Raw genomic sequence first — 21317 nt, 5'->3', positions numbered from 1 at the left:
GATACTCTGTAGCTGTGGCCATTTTACAAATGGCTGCTGTGGTGGCAAAGTGTGGGATCAGATCACTGGGTTTAAGGTTGAAGTAAACTGATGTCACTGGTGCCTTCAGAATAATTCAGATTCTGTGCTACTGGTAAAATTACGTGTGAACCTGGCCCTTGGAATTTGTATGAGGAGGGAGTATTATTTTTGTTGCTTGTCAGCTGGAAGTTAACATTTTTGGTTTGGGCTTGTAAATGGAATATTTTCCTCTCGATTTCTTTGTGACAATTCCTGTGTGGTTTGGTGGCAGTAGGATCACAATGAAAATAATCTTATGGCAAAAGTTTGCAGCTCTTAAGTAGATGTCTGAGGAATAATAAGTCATCTCTTGATCTGTGTGATATGTAATGTAGCTTTTTCTTGTAATAAAAGAAAGGTCTACACTTGAATAAGGTAGTTTAGTGTATATCACCTAAGATGTTGTTTAGTTTTGGACATAATCATGCAGACCCAGAGGTTTCTGTTTCAAATTCTAGGTTGTGTCTTTATTTTTGTTCTAGTGAAGAATCATGGCAAATCTGATCTATAAAGCCAGGCTAGGTTCCTAGAGTTTGGAAGCTGCTGTCTATCCTAAGTTTCCTACCACAAATGGAGTTTGCTCACTTCAGTAACACTGATAATAATTACCTGGTACCCTTTTTTAAAAGCTGTCCTTAAAGTTACCTGGACTTGAAAATAGTCTGTTCAGGTTAGAACAGGCTTTGGGAGGTCATTTCATCCACCCTCCTGCTCAAAGCAGAGGCAGCTGCGTCCTCTTCAAGCTTGTAGTAGCTCAAAGCAAGGAACTTTGAGTAAGATCCGAGGCACTTGATAAACTCTTATTGGAGGAGGGCTCTGTCATCCTCCTCCTCCTCACCATTCCCTGACCCTGCTGTGGTGGAGCCTGGCTCCAGCTTCAAGCAGGGCTTGAAAGGATTTAGAACTGGGTTGCAGAGGTAGCGTGGGAGTTTTCTGAAAAGTTCCTTGCTGCTAACTACTGCTTTTTTGGTTCCAAACTTCATGTGGTATTAAGAAATATGTTTACACTGCCATTTTATTGTGACAAATTAGAAGCGAAAAAAAAAATAAAGCCCAACACACACAACTCAGAACACCCAAAATGTGTCTCATTTGCTTGCAGGCATCTTCACTGGCTTCTCTTGGCACAAATGGGCCTTTGAAGTATTTCAGGATTAACCTGGTATTTTCAAAGCAGCCCCTTGAAGCCAAAATCCTCTCTACTTGCCAATGGAACTGTTACAATGTGGCTCTTGTTGATTACAGTGGACAAAGGATTACAGAGCAGATTTCAAACTGCTTTTCGTAATTATTTTTTCCATGTATGCACTGCCTGAATGATGTACAACAATCAGATATATTTTCTGATTTATCAGTGGAAGTCATGCACGACACAAAATTATCCCTGAATTTTTTTTGAAGAGAAGTCCATTAAATTGAAACTTCAGAGACAGACTTTAAAGAGTCAGTGTGCCTGAGTTAATGTTTAACACTGAGTTTTGCAGACATTCTTATCCAAGGGGGAGTTTCAGAAAGTACTCGAGCCCCTTTCAGTTCAGAAGGGTGTAGCCAAGCACATGTGAAATGCTTGTTATGAACAGTTTCAAGGCTGAAAATTGATTGATAGCTTATCAACCTTTGCAGAAATCTGTCACAATTTGGGTATATGTTGAAGCACTTGAAACAAAAAAAATCGGGCAATGTTAGTTCAGGTGCCTCCACTTGCAGACAGCAGAAGGGTTTTGTTAGCTGGCTCCGGAATCCTGCTTTGATGGAATGTTTTCCACTTTCGTTTTCCTCCTTTTGTGAAGGAGCATAAAGCTTCCACAGGCCGTGTGTGTCATCCCTGTGCAGAGACTCCAGCAAGGACAGCAGGGCGGAGGAGGGGGCTGTGATGGGGAGGCCTGGAACAGAGCACCACTCTGGGAGCTGAGCAAGAAAAGAACCAGGAACATGTACAAACATACTCTAGATCTATCTCCCAACCATGTGGAAACAAAAGGTTTCATCTCACTTCTTATTTAACCGTTTTCCCAGATGTTTCCTGCAGTTTGACAGATGCACCATTTACTAGAAAGTTGCGCTCTTGAGACTTAGAATGTTATGGACACGGTTGCTATAGACAATGACTCTGTAAGGGTAAGATTTGGAATAAAATGTTACATTAAGTTAGTTTTTCTCCCCAGACTGAAGGGGCTGGACCGGACAGGCTCCTTTCATTTTCTCTCCTGCTGTAACGTGCTGCAGAAACATGCAAGCTGGCTTTTAACTGCTTCCTGCCAAGCGGCCTCTGAGCAGACAGCACGATTTCTCACTGCTGGAAGGAGAAAAATTAATTCACCTGCCTGTTTCTGACCAGCCGTGGCCTTCTCTGCCCTTCAGACAGTTGTCCTCACCGCTACCAGCACTTCCCCCCTGCTGCTGGGGGTGAAGAAATTGTGGGTCCCAGCTGGCTGGACTCGTAACGACTCCCCCAGACAGATGTGGGGAGACCCTGGTTAATCCCACGTCCTTTCCGAGCCCCTCTCGCCAGGTTTCCCACCCGGGGAGGACTCTTACGGTGATGAGACAGCAGGGCTGGGAGGCCCTTCCCTGCTTCCCAGTCCTGAAAGAACATGATGAGGGAAACAAAGGACTTTTCCACCAAGTCTGAAGGTTTCACCCGCAGTTTCTTGAGCGCTTCCCCCCGTGGAAAACGGGATCCCTGGTGGCTGCCGTGACGCTGAGTGAGCGCGACGCGCGTGTTGCTGGAGTGAAACCGGGTCGTCCCTTCGAATTTCTGACATAACTCTGCTCGCACTGTAAACAAAAAGCCTGCAGCTCAGCAGCTCTCCAAGGCTTCTCGTTCGCAATGTAAATATTGTTCCTGAAAGACAGTGGAATGTGAACATAGAAAGCAGAGTTTGTGTGCCGGCGGGTGGTACCTGCAGGCCTGTGTGCTCACCGGGATCGCGCCTCTCGGCTGGCGAGCACAGCCAGGTCAGAGACCTTATCTGAGCCATGAGAAGGGCTTCCCAGAACATCTGGGGAGAAGTCCCAGCACATTCTAATTACTGCTCGGTGTAGCCTGTAATGTGGCACAGATGTGCACTGGCTGGGAATGGTGGCAGAGCCGCACGTTGCAGGCAAGAGAAGGTCGACTCATAATGTTCCTGTCCAAGCCCTGTTGTTCAGGTCCTTGTCTGTCAGAGCTGTTTGTGTTTGAGCTGTAGGGATGTGGCAGAAATGGTGCTGCCTGAATGACAAGGGACAGTGCTTTGTGAATCTTTTTGACACAGTTTTGATTTATTTTTTTTAATCCATAACTTTTGGTTTTCTTAAATCAGTCCTTTAAAAAGGAGGGAAATTAAAAACCCCAGAAATTTTTGCTTGTGATCTGTTTTTCTAACTAAAGTCTCCTTTAAACCAGAAGTTTCTGTGAGAGGATTTTTGTTGATTGTTCGAGTTTATGGTTAACTTGGGCACTTTGGCTGCTTCAAACGCTGAGCTGCTACTGCTGTGTGGTTGGTTATCAGCTTTTCAAAGGAATTATTTTACTGTGTTGGTACAAAGTTGTGCAAAATATAATGAAGCTGTTACTGTATTTATAGTGCTTCTAGAGGTTTCAGCAATTCAGATTTTATTAGCAATTGCAAACAGTTTCACTAAACTTTTAGTGAAATGTTTATTCCTCTTATAAAACAGCCCATGAAAAAAAAAATCTCATTTCTTAAAATCAGTTATTTGAATAACATGTTTATTCTAAAGGCCTAAATCCTAGGGCTTTTTTTCTGAGAATTTGTAACATTTTTGTCTGAAAATGCCTTAATGTACTTTCTCAGCTTTTCCTGCTTCATATCAGTGAATATTATGTTGTATGTCTGGTGATTGGGACCATAATCTGTAAGCTTTAATGATCCAGGCCCTCTTTCTCTCAAGAACCACTGAAGTTGGAAAAGAAAGCTCTATAATCCCGTGTCCTGACAATTTGACACAGTTAATTCCAACACTCTGACCTTATTTTCAGAGACTGGCTTGTGTTGTTAAAGCTCTTACTAAACAAACTTGCCGTCTTCCTGCTGTTGATATCTTTTACTTCCTGTATCATTTATTTGAAGAACATTATTTATCTGCTCCTCTAATGTAAGATGATCTAATGTGAAATGATCTAAGGTGACCTGATGCATTCTTTTAGGTGATGGAACTAGAAAAGAACCCTATAAACTTTTGAGAATGTGGGGGTTCACAGGTTGGTTTAGCCGGTACCCACTTTTACAAAAATAGTTGCATGACAGGCATGGAGTGACAAATGAAAGTATTTTTTCCAAATAAAAGAGTAGAAAATATTGTAAGAAACAGCCCAGAAATAGTCAGAAAATGTTAACTCCTATTTTTTTTATTTCCTCTAACAATTATACCCAGTTTCACCATTGAGTTTCAACACCACCAAGTTTTCCCTGAGCCTGCAGAGCAGCCTGATGTGCCCTGGCAATACTGAGCACACGTGTATGTGGCTGATCTTGTTGCACTAGGACATTGCCCACTGCTGTGTGTATTTCATATGCAAGCTTTCCCCTGACACTGGCCCATAGTTTTCTCCCTGTGATCATAAATAGTTTTTACAGTATTTTCCAGTGACTCAGTGTAAAAGGCTTGTTGCATGTGCCAAGTTTGACTTCAAAAGGATGTGAACATGGCTGAACTATAAAAGCTGCACGTGACCCAGCACATGAATTGGTAGAACTGAAGAGGAAATGGCTGCCAGAGGTGTTTGGGTGGGCACTGCAGTTGGGTACAAATTAATCATTTTATAGCTGCCTCTGAACCTTTCCAGTAACCCCTCTGACCTTCTAGCTGTTTTCACAGGAGCCTCTTTGCACTTTCCTTATACTGTCAGATTTTCCCTCCTGCTTGTTAGAAATTTTAGGGGAAGTTTGGAGTGTCCCTTTAACCTAATTTTTTATTATTTGCTTTTCTGGATGTTTTTCCCCTTGCAACAACTGAAGTGCCTTACAGACTTGAAACAGCTCAGACTTCTGCAGGGATACTTGAGCTTTCATCCCAGCAGTGACTTGCCTTTCTAGCTCATGTCCTCTTTGTCCCAGTGTGTGCAGTGGCCTGACTTGCTCTCCAGATGTGAACATTGGCAGGCTCTGCTCTGTGTCACTGGCTTCATTTGGCTTTCTCAGAATGAGATTGTCATGCCTTCAAGCACCCAGATACTGTGTTGACTACTGTGGAGTTTACTTTTGAGCTGCAAATGAAACCTTAGCTCTGGTTCCAGACTGGCAACCATAGAGTTGAGTTTCTGGTGTGCATTGATATGTCTGAGTTCTGCAGTTTTACTGAAACTGTCTTCCAAACAAGTGATCTCTGTAGCTGCATTAGCAGCATCTTCCGAACACAGAACTCATCCTCTGCAGAGGCTTTTCCAGCTTCTGAAATGTCCTCATCTTCTGTCTTTTGGTCTTCACAGTTGGCAGAAATAGTTCTTCACTTATGCATTTTTCTACTGTGTTCTGGAGGACTTTCAAGGGCAACTGGAGCTCCTGTAGGTCTTTAAGAGAGAGCTGTGGTGAGGTGGCTGAACCAGATTGATCTTAAAAGGCTTGTCCACGTCTCCTGTCTCCTTTCTGAGCAATGTGCTGTTGGACAGAATAGGGATGCCACCAGAATTCTCTCCTCTTTGGCTAAGATGATTGGCTGGAGGCTGTTTTTTGTTCTCAGTCCTGGAAAACTAAGTCAGCCCTGGTGGGAGTTGTACTCAGCTGTGGGTTTCCACCTAGATGAAGTTAAAACTGTGAGGAGATGAAATGGGCCTCTATGCTCCAGAAATCAGTGCATTTTAGGAAACTTGTTACAATTACTGCAATGCCCAGTTATACCTGGACTCTTGTTGTTGTGCTCATACTGAAATGCTGAAACTTTCCATTGTTCCAGCTCCACTTTTTGAACCGTTAGTGATTTAAAAAAAAAAAACACTGTAATTTTCCTAACAGGCTAATTCATATTTACAGTTACCTTAGCAGAATTAATGAGATAATTTACCATTTCAGAATTTTTTGAGATGCTTATTATATGCAAAAATGTTGTTGTTTACATGTATGGCCTCAGATAAAACCTCCTCAGAAATCATGGTACTCTAGAATGAGGCATCAGTGTACTGCACAGAATGAGAGGCTAAATGCAGGAGGTGTGTGGAGCTGAGTGGGCAGGTGGTAGAACTGCAGAGCAAAGAATTAGTGGGTGAGCAGAGCTGCTGGGGTAATTTTGTAGCTGCTTTTTTAAGTTAAATTACAGGTTTTGATTTTCACAGGTAACCTGCAGTCTGTATCTATCGCAGGAGGGTAACTGCCATGAGTTGTGGATTGTGTTCCAGCAGTGACATCATTTTTCATTTAATAAATCCCAGAGTTTTACCTACAGATAGAATGAACTGTTGCCATTATAAGACAACCAACTACCTTTTACAACAACCCTGGGAGTGTTGGAGCAATGATGGCCAAACGTTAAGAAAGAAAAAAAGTTAATTCCTGTGAGAAAAGTGAGTAGGATCTGAGATTGTGTTAATTGATTTTACTGGACATTAGATGTAGATTTCAGTTTTGTGGGTTTGGCTTTTGGCTGAGGTCTTACATCATGCAGCTCTCTTGCATTCTTTCACACTTGTGACTGTTAAGCCTTCAGGAAGGGCAGCTCTTCTGGCCCTGAGTGCTTTTGCTTGGTGCAGGCAGAAATGGGACACTCCTTTATGCATTTCACAGCTTTTCATTAATTTATTTCTTTTACTGTCAAATCTGTTCTCCTGGTTGATTACGTTTGTAAGTAACTATCTTGTCCAAGGTTTTACCTCTTGAAAATCTTCCTTTGGTGAGGATAAATACAGAAAGTCTGACCTGTGTTTGTGCATAAGATGATGATCCTATTTCTGGTTGCTGTGTTTTCAATGGCTTTATTTCAATTTCTTATCTCAAAGGTCTTTCCATTGGCTGTAGCACTGAGCTGAAAAAAGGTTCATGAAGTGAAATATTTTAAGGGAAGGAGCTGCAGAATTGTAGTTAGAGAGGAGAGAGCAGGGAAAACCAGGTATGGTTGGTGCATGTGTACTTCTGGCTCTGAAAGAACTTGTGTTTAATGCTTAGTTCTCCAAACTGGGCCTGATGCTCAAGTTGAAAATATGAAAAGAACAAAAACTCTTTTCTGGGAAGAGTTAAGTTTAATTATTGGTGGCTGGAGATGCCTTGAGGCAGTGCTTAATATCCTGGGTGCCTTTGCTGAGTTGTTTCTAGCCTAAGGCAGAAAGTGAAGACTTAGCCACCTGCTTCTTTCCTTGCTGACCACTCTTGAACGGGGGAAGAACTGGAGGATTTGGCAGCTACAGGCCAGGGGCAGAGAGCCCCTTTGTAGCCAGGAGGCTGCTGTGCTGGGCTCCTCCAGAACCACAGCAGGAGGCAGAGCTGCTGCCACACTGCTTATGGAAGATGGGACATCAGTTTTATGTGGGCATTGGTCTAAAAATGATCTTTGGTTTGTCCCAAAGATTTCCTGCAGGGAAATAAGTCGTCCACATAAAGCTTAGATAACAACCATGGCCAAAAGGTGGAGTGTTCCTTGTCCTTCTCAGGAAGCCAGGTCAGATGTCCAGGTTCTGTGGCAGAAGTGATGCTTGCAAAAGCAAAGCATCTCTTGCAGGTTGCCTGCTTGAAAGGTTTTTGGGGCGGATTACTAAGTCATGAAAGGAAAAGGCTGCTCAGAGTAACAGGGAAGCACAAAGCTAGTAAAATGGGACGAGAAAGGGTTATGTATTTAGGTGGCAGCCATTCAAAGCAGACGTGGTTCAAAGAGTCTGCTGGGCTGTTTGGAGGATTTGTTCATGTTACGAATACTTCATATAATTGGCTGACAGTCAAAGAGCAAGCTGCTGGTGCTTTCAGGTTTTGTTTGGGGTTTTTTTACTGGATTCAGATTACTTTAAAAATTCGGAGTGAGGAGCACTTAGGATTTTTCTCTGGAGATATATGTAATCCTGTTCTGAAATATCACCTTAAATTCTTGTTTTCCTACCTCAGAGTAACAGAATTGATGGATGCAAGTAGATGCTTTTGCCATAAATGATGCCCATCAGGTGGTGAAGATACTCTGTATCAGTTGATTATAAATCCTTAAGTAATCTTTAACAAAACCAGCTCTTTCAGACTTAAGAGTTAGGGGAATAAATACAGTAAAATATATTAGAAAACTAATATTACTAAGATATGGAAAATACTAGAATTGTATTTGAATTGGGTTACACAAGCTAAAGTTTACTCTTAAGCAATATTATGCATTGTGTTTGTATGAAGAGAAGCATGTTACATGGTGACTGGAAAGCTCTGTAAATGGATACTTGTTCTTTCTGCAAGTGAAACACACTCCTGCGGTACAGCCATGTCCAGTCAGAGCTCTGCTGCTGCCAAAGGGAGTGTGAAACGTCTGTGATTTCTTCACTTGGAGGTACAGTAATACTTCTGGCATCTGTTCCTCAAGGCTCTGCAGGCTGGAAGTGAGTGCAGGCAAAACTGTCCCCTTCGGTGGGCCTCTCATTTTTCCTCTTCCTTAAGCAGCTGGCAGAGTTAGTGTGTTCCTGCAGGAGTGTGAGTTACTGCCACTCTGTGCCAGGGAGCAGAACAGCCCTTAGAGGCTGTGCAACAAAAGCAGCCCTGAGAACAATGCTTTGCAGCTACCTTTGAACTGGTTCCTGAGGAGGGCCGAGACATTGCTTTCAATTAACAAACATGACTTAGCCCCAAAGTGAAGCAGGCTCCCAGCTCCCAGTCAGGATGTGTGTGGTTTTGGTCTGACATCCATCTGAGCACATGATGCTTGGTAAGTGCTGGAGCCTCCGTTATGATTCATTGGGGAGAAACATGGAAAACAATGTCTGTTTTTCAAGTGTTGGAGAAATGAATTTAAGGTTGGAGTCATGTAGAATGTTGCTAAAATAAACCTGCAAGTAGCTCGAGTACCCCTGCTAGCAGGGAAGTGAGGGTGCTGCTTCTGGCTGGTGTCACTGTCCCACTGCCTGATGTTTGCTCTGGTTCTCACCAGTATTAATTGCCAGCTATTTTTGAAGCCAGTGGAATTGCACTGGCATCTTCACCACTGAACATGGAGTCCAAAGTTACATGTGCTGAGTTTTAAAACACAGTGGAGCTGGGGGATGGCAGGGCTGTTTGGACAGCTGGATTTATTTGTACTGTATATTTTTAAGTTATTTTTTAAATGTGGTCAGAAATCCTTCTTTGTAATTTTCTGCCCTTATGTTTGAACTAAAAGATGCATCTTGGTACTTTTTCAGTGCATGTGCAGTTTTTAAGCTAATTGCCTTTAGTCAAATATAAATATCTTAAAACACATGCAATTTTGCCCCTTCAGACACAGCATCTAATATGGAAACAAGAATGGCTTTTCTCAAGAATCATAATTTTTAAAAAGGTAACAAACTTTCCGTTTCTAATAGATTATTTTTAAAGTTAAATTTTAAACTACAGTTATTTAATAATGTCAGATTGACTTAACACTATAAATAATTTTATGTACAATTGTTTTACAAGTGGAGTCAGATGTCTGTAGGATTTGCTATTTATATTTCAATAGGAGGGACTCAGAAGTGCTGGTATATTTTCACAAGGGCAGAGCTATCATGTTACTATTCTACAGGGTGCTGTAAAATTTTCAGCTGGGCTCAGAAGAAGTATCTGCTGGGGAAGCAGAAGCTTCAGGTATTTTCTTTTTTTGCCAAGACTGTATAGTTGAAGGTAGATGATGAATTGAGGAGAGGACTTTTGACGAGTGGAGTATAAGCAATTCCCTGCCCAGAAGAGGAGTTGTTCTAATTTAAGAAGGGGGAATTATTTGCCTACAGAAAGGGTCAGGGTGTGGTTTGTTGAGATTACTGAGATAATTCCATAATTTTAGGTATCTTTAGGGAAGGTCTGCCTACTCTGCTCTGCTTCCTGGTGTCACACCAATCCCTTTTTCCAGTTTCTCGGTCTTTTCTTCCAAAAATCTTTGCAGAAATGTGGGGTTTGGGGTTTTTTTGTTTGTTGGTTTGTTGTGTTTTTTTTGTTTGTGTGTGGGTGGGTGTTTGTTTTTTAATACCAGTTCACCAGGGCTGTGACTTTTTGTGTAAAGTTAGGATGAATGAAATAGGTGCTGTTGTGTAAAATGGAAAAGAACTTTTGCTTGGGGATTTCAGTAGGTTTTGTCATCACTTAGGAGCCCTTCCCCCTTCCCTCCCTCCTCCCCCTCCTGTTAAATCCAGCACTAAGTTGTTGAAATCCCAGTTCTAAGAAAAAAAAAACCAACCCCAAACTGGTGTAGCTACATTTTTTGTTTCATTTTACAAGTATTTTTGGTGAAGGAAACCAAATTTTTCCTTTGAAAATCAGCTCGTGCTTATTGAAGTGCAGGAATTCTGAACAGGGATTATTTTATTATTATTTTTTTTCTTTGAGGCAGCACAAAGTGGGGACCTAGTGAAGCTGAATGTGAGTTTTGCAGCCTCCCAGTGTTATTTAAATTGTGCTAGGCCAGAGAGTATTTAGCTGAGAAGTCGGATTTTGGCTCCCAGCCAGCAGAGACACCGCATTGCAGCAAGAGGAACCAGCCACCTCCACACGGCCCTGCCTTTATCACTCCAGCAGGGATTTTAGCAAGGTCTTCTCATGTTCTTTCTTCCCAGGCTATCCAATGGCTGTTGTCCAGGCACAAAATCCCTCTGGAAAGGCGTCCTATTTATGCAGTCCCATGGCAGCCTCCTCAGGGGTGGGGAGGGATTAGTTTGTTGTGCTCAGTAGCTGTTTCAGGACTGTAATTCAAGCTGGGGCTACTGTACTTTAAATATAGAGCCTGTTGTGCTGCCCTGAAGTCACTCATTTGCATCAGTCATTATCTCAGAGCCCTGCAATCCTAAACTTCTTTCTCCTGCGTGCTGATGGGGCACAGCAGCCTTGGGAATTGAGATGGCAGCAGAGCTGGCACAAGGGCCCAGTGCAGCCCTGGGAGGATGTATTTCCTGGTGGTTCCTGTGCTGCTTTGTCATGTCTGAATCTGGCCGGTAAAGGAGGATTCAAGAAGTTCAGAGAACATCTTGGGCACCAGCTGCAAAACCTTAAAGGTTAGATTTGTGTGGTGGATTCTGCTGATCTGCAGCTCCTGATTTGTCATGAGTTAAAAGGGACGAGGGGGGCGGGAGGGATCTGAAAGATTACAAATTGTATTGTTCCTCTGTTGGCTCTTCCCTCGCGTGTCAGGGGAATTTGGCAGAGGGAATAAGCTGTGTCCTGAGGTTCTCAAGTCACTGGTTGCCTGGTGCCATGTTAACCCTAGCTTGTCCCATGGTAAGTGAGTTGAGTTTTGATTCAGGCAGCGATAACAGATTTTTAACTTGTAGAACAAGTGAGTCTGGAGCAGGCTGAGGAACAGCACTGAAGGCTTGTGATGAGTTCAGCAAAGGGCCTGTTCCTGAACACAGCAGAGATCTGGACCCTCACCTTAAAAAAATTATAGTTCCTGTAGCTCTTACCTGAGAGGGGCCACAAAGGTGACAAAGGTATGAGAGCAGTTTTAGCTGGAGAAAGTAGAACCTGGAGAAAAAAGGTTGTTGAAGAGGGAGATGAACTCAGGAGTGGCATGAGGATGATAAGCAGGGAGTGGTGGCTTTTTCTGTCTCTTCTAACACAAGAACTAGGGCAGTAGCAAACCAAGCCATTAGATTGTAAGTTGAAAAGAAACAAAAGGAGCCTGTGAGAAGGTACTTAACAAATCACCTAGTTTAACCCGTGGGATGCACTGCAGGAGGATGCTGCCCAGGCTAGAAGTTGACCTGGTCTCAAAAGGCACTTCAGTGCTGTGTGAGCAGCCCTGGCTCCAGGGGCAGTTCCCCCATGGGGACCCCCTTGGGTGGTGCAGGTGTCTGGGTGGTGGTGGAGGATGTGTCAGCACCAGTGCTGCCTTTATCTTGCATGATATGGAGATACTAACTTGAAGGTAAAATACAGTTACTGTTTCTAACCAACATGCAGCAATAAGTAACCATCAGATACATCTCAGCAATTATTTCATTTATGTAAGCCTGCCAGGGTTTTCATAGCATTTTTGTTGATAAGCTTTGGGGCTCCTTCTTTTCCTTTGTTGGCAGGGCTTTTTATCCCTGCCTCAGCTGTTAGCATTCCTTCTGGGAGACTTTCTCAGACATTGAAACAGGCTTCTTGGTGTTGAAATGTACTTTAATGTTGAATACTATTAATACATGTTAATTTGTGGTATTACAGAAAACATTTTTCTGTTTCTTTTCTGTCTCTGCCTGACAATCCTCTGATTTAAAAATCAGAGGAATTTTAATGATCATAGTATCAGAGAGTGCTCCTGCATATTAATTTGCTATGATGAGCTATAAAAAGTGGGGGAAAAAGAAACCCTTGTAGCTGGATTTTCCCATGTAATACACAGGACCTTTCACTGTTGCTTCAAGAGCTTCTGCAGACAGTGTGTTTTGCACAGGCCCAGCTCTCTCCTCTCACACCCTTGGTGTGTCAGACGGAGTCTGCATTTCCCAGAGGGGCAGGAGGTGTGGCAGGTGACAGCTGTGACCACCCTGGTGTGCTCTGGAGAGCAAGTCACACCCACCCGTGCTGGGCTGAGAGGTTCTGTGTGGCTGCCTCCACCAGTGGGAATGAAGAACCTTTCCTTGGGGTCACTTGTCTGCCTCTGAAGGCAACACTATTGCTGGGTGGAAGTTCTGGTATCTCACACATAAGTACAAAGTCAGTATAGTTTGAATTGCAGTGGGTGAGAGGTGAGCACGTCTGCTGAGATCTACTGTTCAGTAGTAGCTTGAAAATACTCTTTTTAAAGAACAGTTGCCATTAAATGATTCTAAGTGCAGTGTAGTTTGCTTTTCCTTCATTTTCTGCTCTGAACATCTTGCTTCCTGCCTTCACTCACAGCGTTTTGCTGATCTCAGCCCTGTCTTCTGAGTGAAATAAGCTTTTCATGGGCTTCAGCACTGCTGGGACAATATTGCAGTGCATGGAGACAGAGTGAGATTAATAGTATGTTAAATGAGGAGATCTGATCCTAACAAAATGGGATCAGTTGTCACTTGGTGCATTTAGACGAGTGACTGAAGAAATTCTAGGCTGGAGAAAAATATGAGTTGCCAGAGCTTGCAAATGTGAATCATTGGGTCGTCTCTGCAGGGAAGTGGCTGCATAGACCTGGGGTGCTTCACTGAGGGTACCCCTGTGCCCTCTGTACCCCTCCTCACAACCAGAGCTCTTTGCCTCGTGCTTCTTGATGGGGTTTAATGTAGCAGATCTCATTACAGCCTGTGACCATAGTAAGTCCTGTGACCTGTTTTTCTTTCCTGTGTCAGAAACAAGACTGCCAATGGGGAGTACCGGAAGGAGCACCGGGAGAGGAGTCGCAGCCCCATAGAGAGGGCTGCTGCCCCCACCATGAGCCTCCACGCCAACCACATATATGCCTCAATCCCAAGCTTGAGCATGGATCAACCCCTAGCACTGACCAAAAACAGCATGGATGCAACCCGGACAGTTGGCATCACACCTACACTGACTTCTGTGGAACGGCAGCAGGTACTGGCTTCTAGGTGGACAAAACCCTGGGGGTGGCTGTAGGAATCCAGTCTGTAGGCACCCTGAGGACACCTCAGATGGAGGCATGTTTTGGGGTGCAGTGGGGAGGCAGAACCATTCTTCAGACAAAACCTTAAAAACACACAATGAATGTCACAGCTCATTGTGTTCAGTGCGAATGAATCACTGGATTGTAAACCTGTCACAGGTTTCTTGGCCTTCCTGCCTTTGTGATGCTTTGCTAAGGTTGTGATTGCATCTGCTTTTCTTGGGAATGCAAAGCCTGTGGTTGAGCAGATCTCCAGGACCTGCTGGGCAGTGTCTGATCAGCTCACCTGGGCTCCTCTTGGCAGTCACTGCCTGCTTCCCAACCCTGTCCCAGCTGCCTCCTGCAGGGATTGCTGCAGAAGACCTGCAAGACAGAAAGGGTACCAGATTTCCCAGGTGAAAGCAGCTGGAATGACCTTAGTTGTTTCAGCCAGCCCAAAGCTTTCAGTGCTTTCTTAAGAGCAGTGTGGCATCACTATTTCATAGTGACTTCACCTAAAGCAAAGTAATGATTTTTAAATGATTTTACAGTTTATTTCCATATGCTGGAGTGTTTTGCTTTGGTTTTGCCTGGGTGGTTGGTTTTTGCTTTCCCAGCTGGTGTGTTGTGTCTGTTTTCCTTCACAAGGCTGAAGATGAGCCATCTCTCTGCAGTTTATACAACAGGTTTTCACATGTCAGACCCACTTTTATCCCTCTCACAAGTGGAGGGACAAAGGATAACTGAGTTGGGATGAGCAGTGGTGTTGAGAAATGAAAACTGGCCCATGTACCTAAGCTCTTCCTGTCCTTCCTTCCTTCCTCCTCTATTGTGATGCCCTGCAGAGGATAAACACTTTTAGGGGATGATCTTCCAGAGTTTGGGATATTTATGGTGCAGTTTATGACAGTCTCTTTTCACTGGAGCTGCACACTCTCCATCTCCAAGGAGGTTGGTGTCTTGGCTGCTCCTTCCCATGTGGCGGTGCCAGGTGCTGGACACCGGTGCTGCTGATCCCCTGCCTCACTTGGCAGGCAGATTGCAGAGCTATTATTGTTCTCTGCAGTTCTTTGCTCTCCCTTCAGTGCTGACAGAGGAGGAAGGGACAGGCTTCCACTGACGACACAGCTGCCCTTTGACAGCACCTCCCCTGCCTCCCAGCTCAGCAGCTCACACCACCGACACTCCTCTGTTGCCCATTTCCAGTTTCCTCTCTCTCTTTTGTTGTCTTTGACATTTTGAGCTAGATTACAATCTGTTTTCTTGGGAAAATGGGATGTTGAGGTAAGACCTTGCTAAGGGCACACAGTAGAAATCAGACAAACAAAAAAGTGTATTGAAAGTAAGAAACCGCAGTTTGATGATTTGTTGTTTTGGCTTTTTTAACCTTAACGTGTTGAATGGGATTTAATTTTACTGTTTCTAATAAAGAGGTGGAGAAAAAAGTATAATTTTAGGCAGACTAGGGTCATTCAGCTGCTGTAGTCAGTGTCACTAAACTCTCAGATTATCTCAGTCTTTGCATACAAACACGTACAGTTTGCTCAGTGCACCTGCACGCACAGAACCATTCCTGGGGACTCTGTAAGGTGCCTCATCCTGCCCCAGGACCTTCTGGTGTTGGTACATGTGTCCTCAGGAAAGCTTTGATATTGCTTCTCTCTGCTTCCCACCTCTTGCATGTCTGAAAATTTAAGCTTAAATACACTTGCTCAAAAGCTATCTTCAAAAATAGGTACTTCCACGCATTCTCTGCTTCCAGAAAAATCCAATTATTCAGTTTTTACTGCACTGACAGCAAAGTAGAAAGGTAAATAGGGTGTAAGTAGCATCATTCCCGTTGTATCTAAACAGGATGTTAAACCTTCCCTTGAGAAGTCATCTCTTTTTACTTCCATCTTGCTCTCACTCCCATCTAAAGCACAATTAAAACTCTTTCCTCCCTCATTGACTCTCTAGGGTGGTAGGTAAAGCAGTGATTTTTTTTTGTGGGTTTGCTGCACAGATTTGTAAAATTGACAAGAAATTTAAAGCCTGTTAATTACCTTAATACTGTTAATCTTTTGGGCACTTAATTATCTTGCACTGAGTCTAGCAAGTTGGGCTCCTTGTATCATAAAACATACCAGAGATACAAAGCAACTCTAGGGGGGGAGGAAAAGCAGTGGTTTTTTTTTGTGGGTTTGCTGCACAGATTTGTAAAATTGACAAGAAATTTAAAGCCTGTTAATTACCTTAATACTGTTAATCTTTTGGGCACTTAATTATCTTGCACTGAGTCTAGCAAGTTGGGCTCCTTGTATCATAAAACATACCAGAGATACAAAGCAAAAATATTCCAATGTTCATGTTATTTCCCTTGAGCCATCTGGAGAAACTGGGACAGGCCTTTTTACTTAAGAAGAGTATTTTATGTTGTGCAATGTATACGTTGTGGGATTAGGATTATGTGAGTAGAGGTTTTAGGGAATGTGCACGTGTTGAGACAAGAGAAAGGATGGTGCTAATTAAGTTGTGCTGGGAAGGCATTTGAGCTGCAACAGGGAAGTACTTGGGGTCAGGACTTGCTGGGGAACTCTTCAGATGTTACACCTTGGGAGGTGGTTTAGTGGCTGAAGGACAGGGTACAGAGTTAGGCCAGGAAAGCTCCACTTCTGAGTGAGAAATGATGCCATGAAATCTTGGTTAACCTGAAGAAATCAAATACCTGTAAAATTCCTAAAGCCCTTCTGAGCCCTGGAATCACAAAGAAATGCAGCACAGAATAAATCAAGTGCTTAATGTGTGGGCATTTAGTTCTGCACGTGGGATGCCTGGGAAGTTGAAACAGTCACTGTAAAATCACTTTAATGCTTTTAATGATTTGTTTTTATGCTGCCTGTTTTCTAGAGGGCCACTTGCCACTTAAATAAGCACCATTATGGAAGCGCAACGTGTCCTTTAGTCAAAGAAGTAACAGCTGCATATTGGGGGCTTTAACGTGCTTTATTGACCTGGATGGTGGATGGGATGTTTCCCTGCTGGGCTTCAGTTGGGTGTGTGTACATCTGGAGGGATGATGCAGCGACCTGGGGTGACAGTTCCCTTTTCTCTCCCGCAGAACCGTCCGTCCGTCATCACCTGCGCTTCCGCCAGCAGCCGGAACTGCAACCTGTCCCACTGCCCCATCGCGCACAGCGGCTGCGCGGCCGGGCCGGCCTACATGAGACCTGCCAACAGTAAGTGACCTGCTGCCTGGGCAGCATCATCACCTCCCTTAGCCTCAACTAACCCTTAGGTGGAACAGGAACCAAGAGAGGTGACCCTGGACACCTCTTCGTATCCCCTCCCCAGCCGGCACTCCTGTGCCACAGCACCGAGCACCAGGTCACACCTAGGGAGCCACAGGGGCTCTTTGTCTTGTCTTGAAAAGCTTCTTTAAAATAACAAACGCCCCCCACCCTCCCAGACGAATAAGTAATTTGGTTTATTTTAGATAGACTCAGCAGATACAACCCTGCTCTCATCTGAGGAGCTGTGGTTTCTTTCCCCAGTCTTTCAGCTGCCAGCAGCCTTCTAACATTCAGCTGCAGTCATGACCATCTTTCCCTTTAGCTGCAAATCCTCTTCCAAAGCCCATGCCCTCCACCTTCCTCTGCAGAGACAGCACACAAAGCTTTGCAGGGCAGTTGCTACAGCAACCCAAGCAGGGAGCTTTAGCTTTCTGCCTTCTGTGCAATTAGTGCTTTCCATGAAATCTTTTCACACAGCACTTGCTGGGGAACCTTGGGGTGTTTCTTCTCACTTTCTCTTGCTCTGCATCCCAGGGAAGGCACAGCCCCTCCCTGCCAGGTCACACACCTGCTGCTGCAGAGCTTTCACCCAGCATGGCCAGGCCCTTCCAGGCTGCTACAGCCCCCACGGGGCAGGGTAACAATACTAGCATGAGGGAGGCAGGAACCTACAGTCCAGAGTAGGGTATTAGTTGTGGGGTTTTTTTAATAACAACAAGTGTATTGTTGAAAACTACAATTAGAAGCTGAAAGGCTGAAGCAAGACATGGGTGATATATTGCTGAGAGAAATCAATAGTTTGGGATGTAAGATTTTAGGAGTTTTCTAGAAATCTGCTGTTACTCATCCCAGGAGAGCTGCTTCATTGAGCCCCTGGTTGCATTTACATGGGCTTGGGAATAGTGGTGTTTTCAGAGCATACTCGTCACTTGAAGAGGTCTTTGTGCATGACACGTTCATGTTAGGATCCATCAAGCCCTGCTGTAACATGGCCAGTGATGTGGATCCTGACCCTGTTCAGTATTTTTGAAAGATAAATCTCATTTAGCCACACAGATCCATTGTTTCTGAATGGTAAAACTGCAACTCTCTCATCCTTACTCTGAAGAATTTTTACTATTGTCATTCAAAGCCTGATTATTTTTTTTTTTAAGGTTCTTTGTTCTTCTTGTCATAGTGTTACACCATTTTAATGCTCACAGCACCTAATGCAGAGGTAGTGATGCACTTTTAGTTTTCTGAGTGGCTCCTAGAACAAGGAGGTGAAATGAGAGGGAACCCTGAGCTCAGCTGTGCCTGTGCTGTCATTTCCAGTGGAGCTGCCTCACATCTGACTGGTACCAGCAGGCTTGGCAGCTGATTTTAAAGCACTGGCTTCATCTTTAGTTCTGTTTAAGCCTAAATGTAAGTTCTGTGTGATTGTTCTGGGAGAGGGTTTCCATAGAATCTGAGCAGTAGCTGTTACTAGCTTGAGGGAGAGTTATCATTCTGTACAAAATGCTTACCTGGTGCAGGTCACAGAAATGCAAAGATGTTTAACTCCATTTATTACGTTTTGTTTCACTCCTGTCACCTTCTTCCCCACCCCATTCACTACCAGTTCTCTAATGATGTCAAGATGTTTTGCTTTAATGCTGACGTCATGGTAGGAAATGTTGCATAGAGTGATAGGATGAGGGGGATGGCTTTAAACTGGAAGAGGGGAGATTTAGGTGAGACATGAAGAGAAAATTCTTCACTATGAGGGTGGTGAGACCCTGGACCAGGGAAGCTGTGGCTGCCCCATCCTTGGAAGTGTTGAAGGGCAGGTTGGATGGGGCTTGGAGCAGCTTGGGCTGGTGGGAGGTGTCCCTGCCCATGCAGGGGGGTTGGATCTGGATGAGCTTTAGGGTCTCAGTGTGGGATGCTGTGAGAAGGGGGGTCCTGCATGCAGTGCCTGCTGGCAGGACCCTGCCCTGACGCAGCCTGTGCCTCTCCCCGCAGCCAGCGCTGCCTGCGACCCGGTGGTGGAGGAGCATTTCCGCCGCAGCCTCGGCAAGAACTACAAGGAGCCTGAGCCCGTGGCAAACTCTGTGTCCATCACAGGAACAGTTGACGACCACTTTGCCAAAGCACTTGGGGACACGTGGCTGCAGATCAAAGCTGCCAAGGACGGAGTCTCCAGCAGTCCCGAGTCTGCCTCCCGGCGGGGCCAGGCCTCCCCTTCCTCCCACATGGTCAATCACAATCACTCGCCCTCTGTGGTCTCATGAAGAGGACCCTCACCTCGGGGGATTTGCATGGTTTGACTGAGCTTTGAACAGGGCTTCAATAGTGTTGGGGGAGGGGAGATGAGTTTTTCAACACACGTTTTTGTGTACTCACTTTTTATTTGTAAAAGGGTGCCCTTAACAGATGATAGCAGGAACTATTTCGTAAAGATTCAGATGATGTAGCATCCTTTTGTTGTTTTTTTTCCTGCCTCAGTTACCAAAGAAACCTCTGATGCAAATCTGCTGCCCCTTACAAAGTAATGCACACTAATCCACAAAAGCCATTACTCTTAGTTGGTTGACCCAAATGCTTTTTGCTTTTACTAGCTTCTTGAGACTAGAATTTGTCTGGTTTGCTTACATTGCCTTTTTTTTTTTCCCTCTGTGAAGTAATTTTGTATGTATATACTTGAAAAGAACTGTCATGTATGATTTGCACTATTGGAGGAGGACTGAAGTTGCACAGCAACTTTCTGGAAGATGCTAATATTTTGAGGGCAAACTGCTGAAAAAAGGGTTTAAGGATGACATTTCTATCAGTTTGATTTTTTCTTAAAAGCAAAACAGCTTTGGAAGGGGAAGTCTCATACAGGTTATAGGTCTTTCTCTCTTTAGATTTCAGGTGCTTAGTGCTTGCAACTGGACTGCATAATTTACAGAACACGGGCATTTTTTCCTAAACACTGCAGTTTGTTAGAATAGAGCTGAGGTTGGAGGGTTCAATAGTGCTTAACGATGCATGTTTTATGAAAAATAGCTGGTATCTATTAATGTATAGACAGTAAGAATCATAATACTTATTAGCTTTTCTTCAGAATTAGTTTATTTTTGTCAGTAACAATCCTAGATATACTTACTGCTGGTACAGTTGTACTCTTATGATATTTGTATTTGATACTCACTCTAGTAGCAGCCAGCAAAGAGCTCAGCCTCAGGACAGGCCTCAGACAATGCAGTTCCGAGCTGGTGCAGACTGGTGCAGACTGGTGCAGCTTCACCCCTGGCTGAGTCCCTGCTCCTGGCTGCTCCACAGGGATCTGCTTCCTAAACCAAGTCTGTGTGATCCACCTGGAACCAGCTGCAGGAACTGCTACCGTTGCGTATCTTGGCTGCACCACAGATTGTTACAGTTTGTGAAATATGATCTTTGAATATTTTTCTTTGTTAAGCTTTTTCATAAACCTATGCCAAGTTGCAGCATACATTCCTCCATTAGCAAACTTTATACAGGTATTACTGCATTTATTATCATTTGCTATATTAATAGCTACTAACTAGAAATTAGGCAATAGAGGCAGGCATAGAACCACAGCTGTGCTAGTACTAAGAGCTTCTCTTCTTGTTAAGTGTAACTACTCTCCCCCAGACATTCCATCTTCCCAGTACAACTTCCCAGTTGCAACTAGGGCTTTTTTTTTATACTGGGTTACCTGAAACGATTGGTTCAGTGTAGAAAGTTAGAACTAGTTGGAAGATGAACTACACGTGATGTATTATGGACTATGTTACAGTATTGGGTCCATTGTGGCTTTTATTTTATGGTTGTTTTTCTTTCAAGTTAAGCTATTTAATTTGGTCAAAGGTGCAGGGTAGAAGGAGATCAGGAGATTGGCTCTTACTCTGGTTGAGAAGGTGGCTGCTCAATTTTTTTAAAAAAATGGAAAAAAAAAAAAAAAACACCACACAAAAAACACTCAAGCCCCCAGTTTTACACATTTCACTACCATCTTACTGGGTAGTCAACGCTTCCTTGCTTTGGCATTCAGTACCCTACTCTGTAGGAAGATTGTTAAGAGAACACTTTTTTATATAGGTAACTTTAAGACCATCGTTACGCTGTGCGTAAAGAATGTACAGAGAAATTTGTAGGTATTTTTTGAGGAACAATTAATTTGTTAATGATATGTAGCTATTTAATTTTTTTCCCTTTCCTTTATTGTAATCATTCATTATTATTTTTTTTTTTTCATTTTGTTTGGAGAAAAAAGTTGATCTTTTTTTTTTTGTCTGTTTGTTGTAGATTTGTCTGTAATACAGTAAAAGTGCAGGAACACAGTTATTCTATGAGAACACTGCATTAGCATTAATAGCCACTAGTTTGTTATTG

General features: G+C 43.7%; 1 protein-coding gene across 2 annotated transcripts in view; it reads left to right on the top strand.

Moving 5' to 3' along the window:
- Nucleotides 1-20867, top strand: part of VGLL4 (vestigial-like family member 4) — an 81115-nt gene extending 60248 nt beyond the window's left edge. For both annotated transcript variants that reach the window (XM_010008840.1, XM_010008839.1), the window contains exons 3-5: nt 13436-13658; nt 16787-16904; nt 18942-20867. In XM_010008840.1, coding sequence (XP_010007142.1) covers nt 13436-13658; nt 16787-16904; nt 18942-19210 — 610 coding nt within the window. In that variant the 3' untranslated portion in view covers nt 19211-20867. The remainder of the gene's footprint in view (nt 1-13435; nt 13659-16786; nt 16905-18941) is intronic.
- Nucleotides 20868-21317: the final 450 nt, after the last annotated feature.

The sequence above is a fragment of the Chaetura pelagica genome, unplaced genomic scaffold (genome assembly GCF_000747805.2).
Source record: "Chaetura pelagica isolate M959 unplaced genomic scaffold, ChaPel_1.0 scaffold52, whole genome shotgun sequence".
NCBI lineage: Eukaryota > Metazoa > Chordata > Aves > Apodiformes > Apodidae > Chaetura > Chaetura pelagica.
This window is presented reverse-complemented; position numbering and strand designations above follow the sequence as displayed.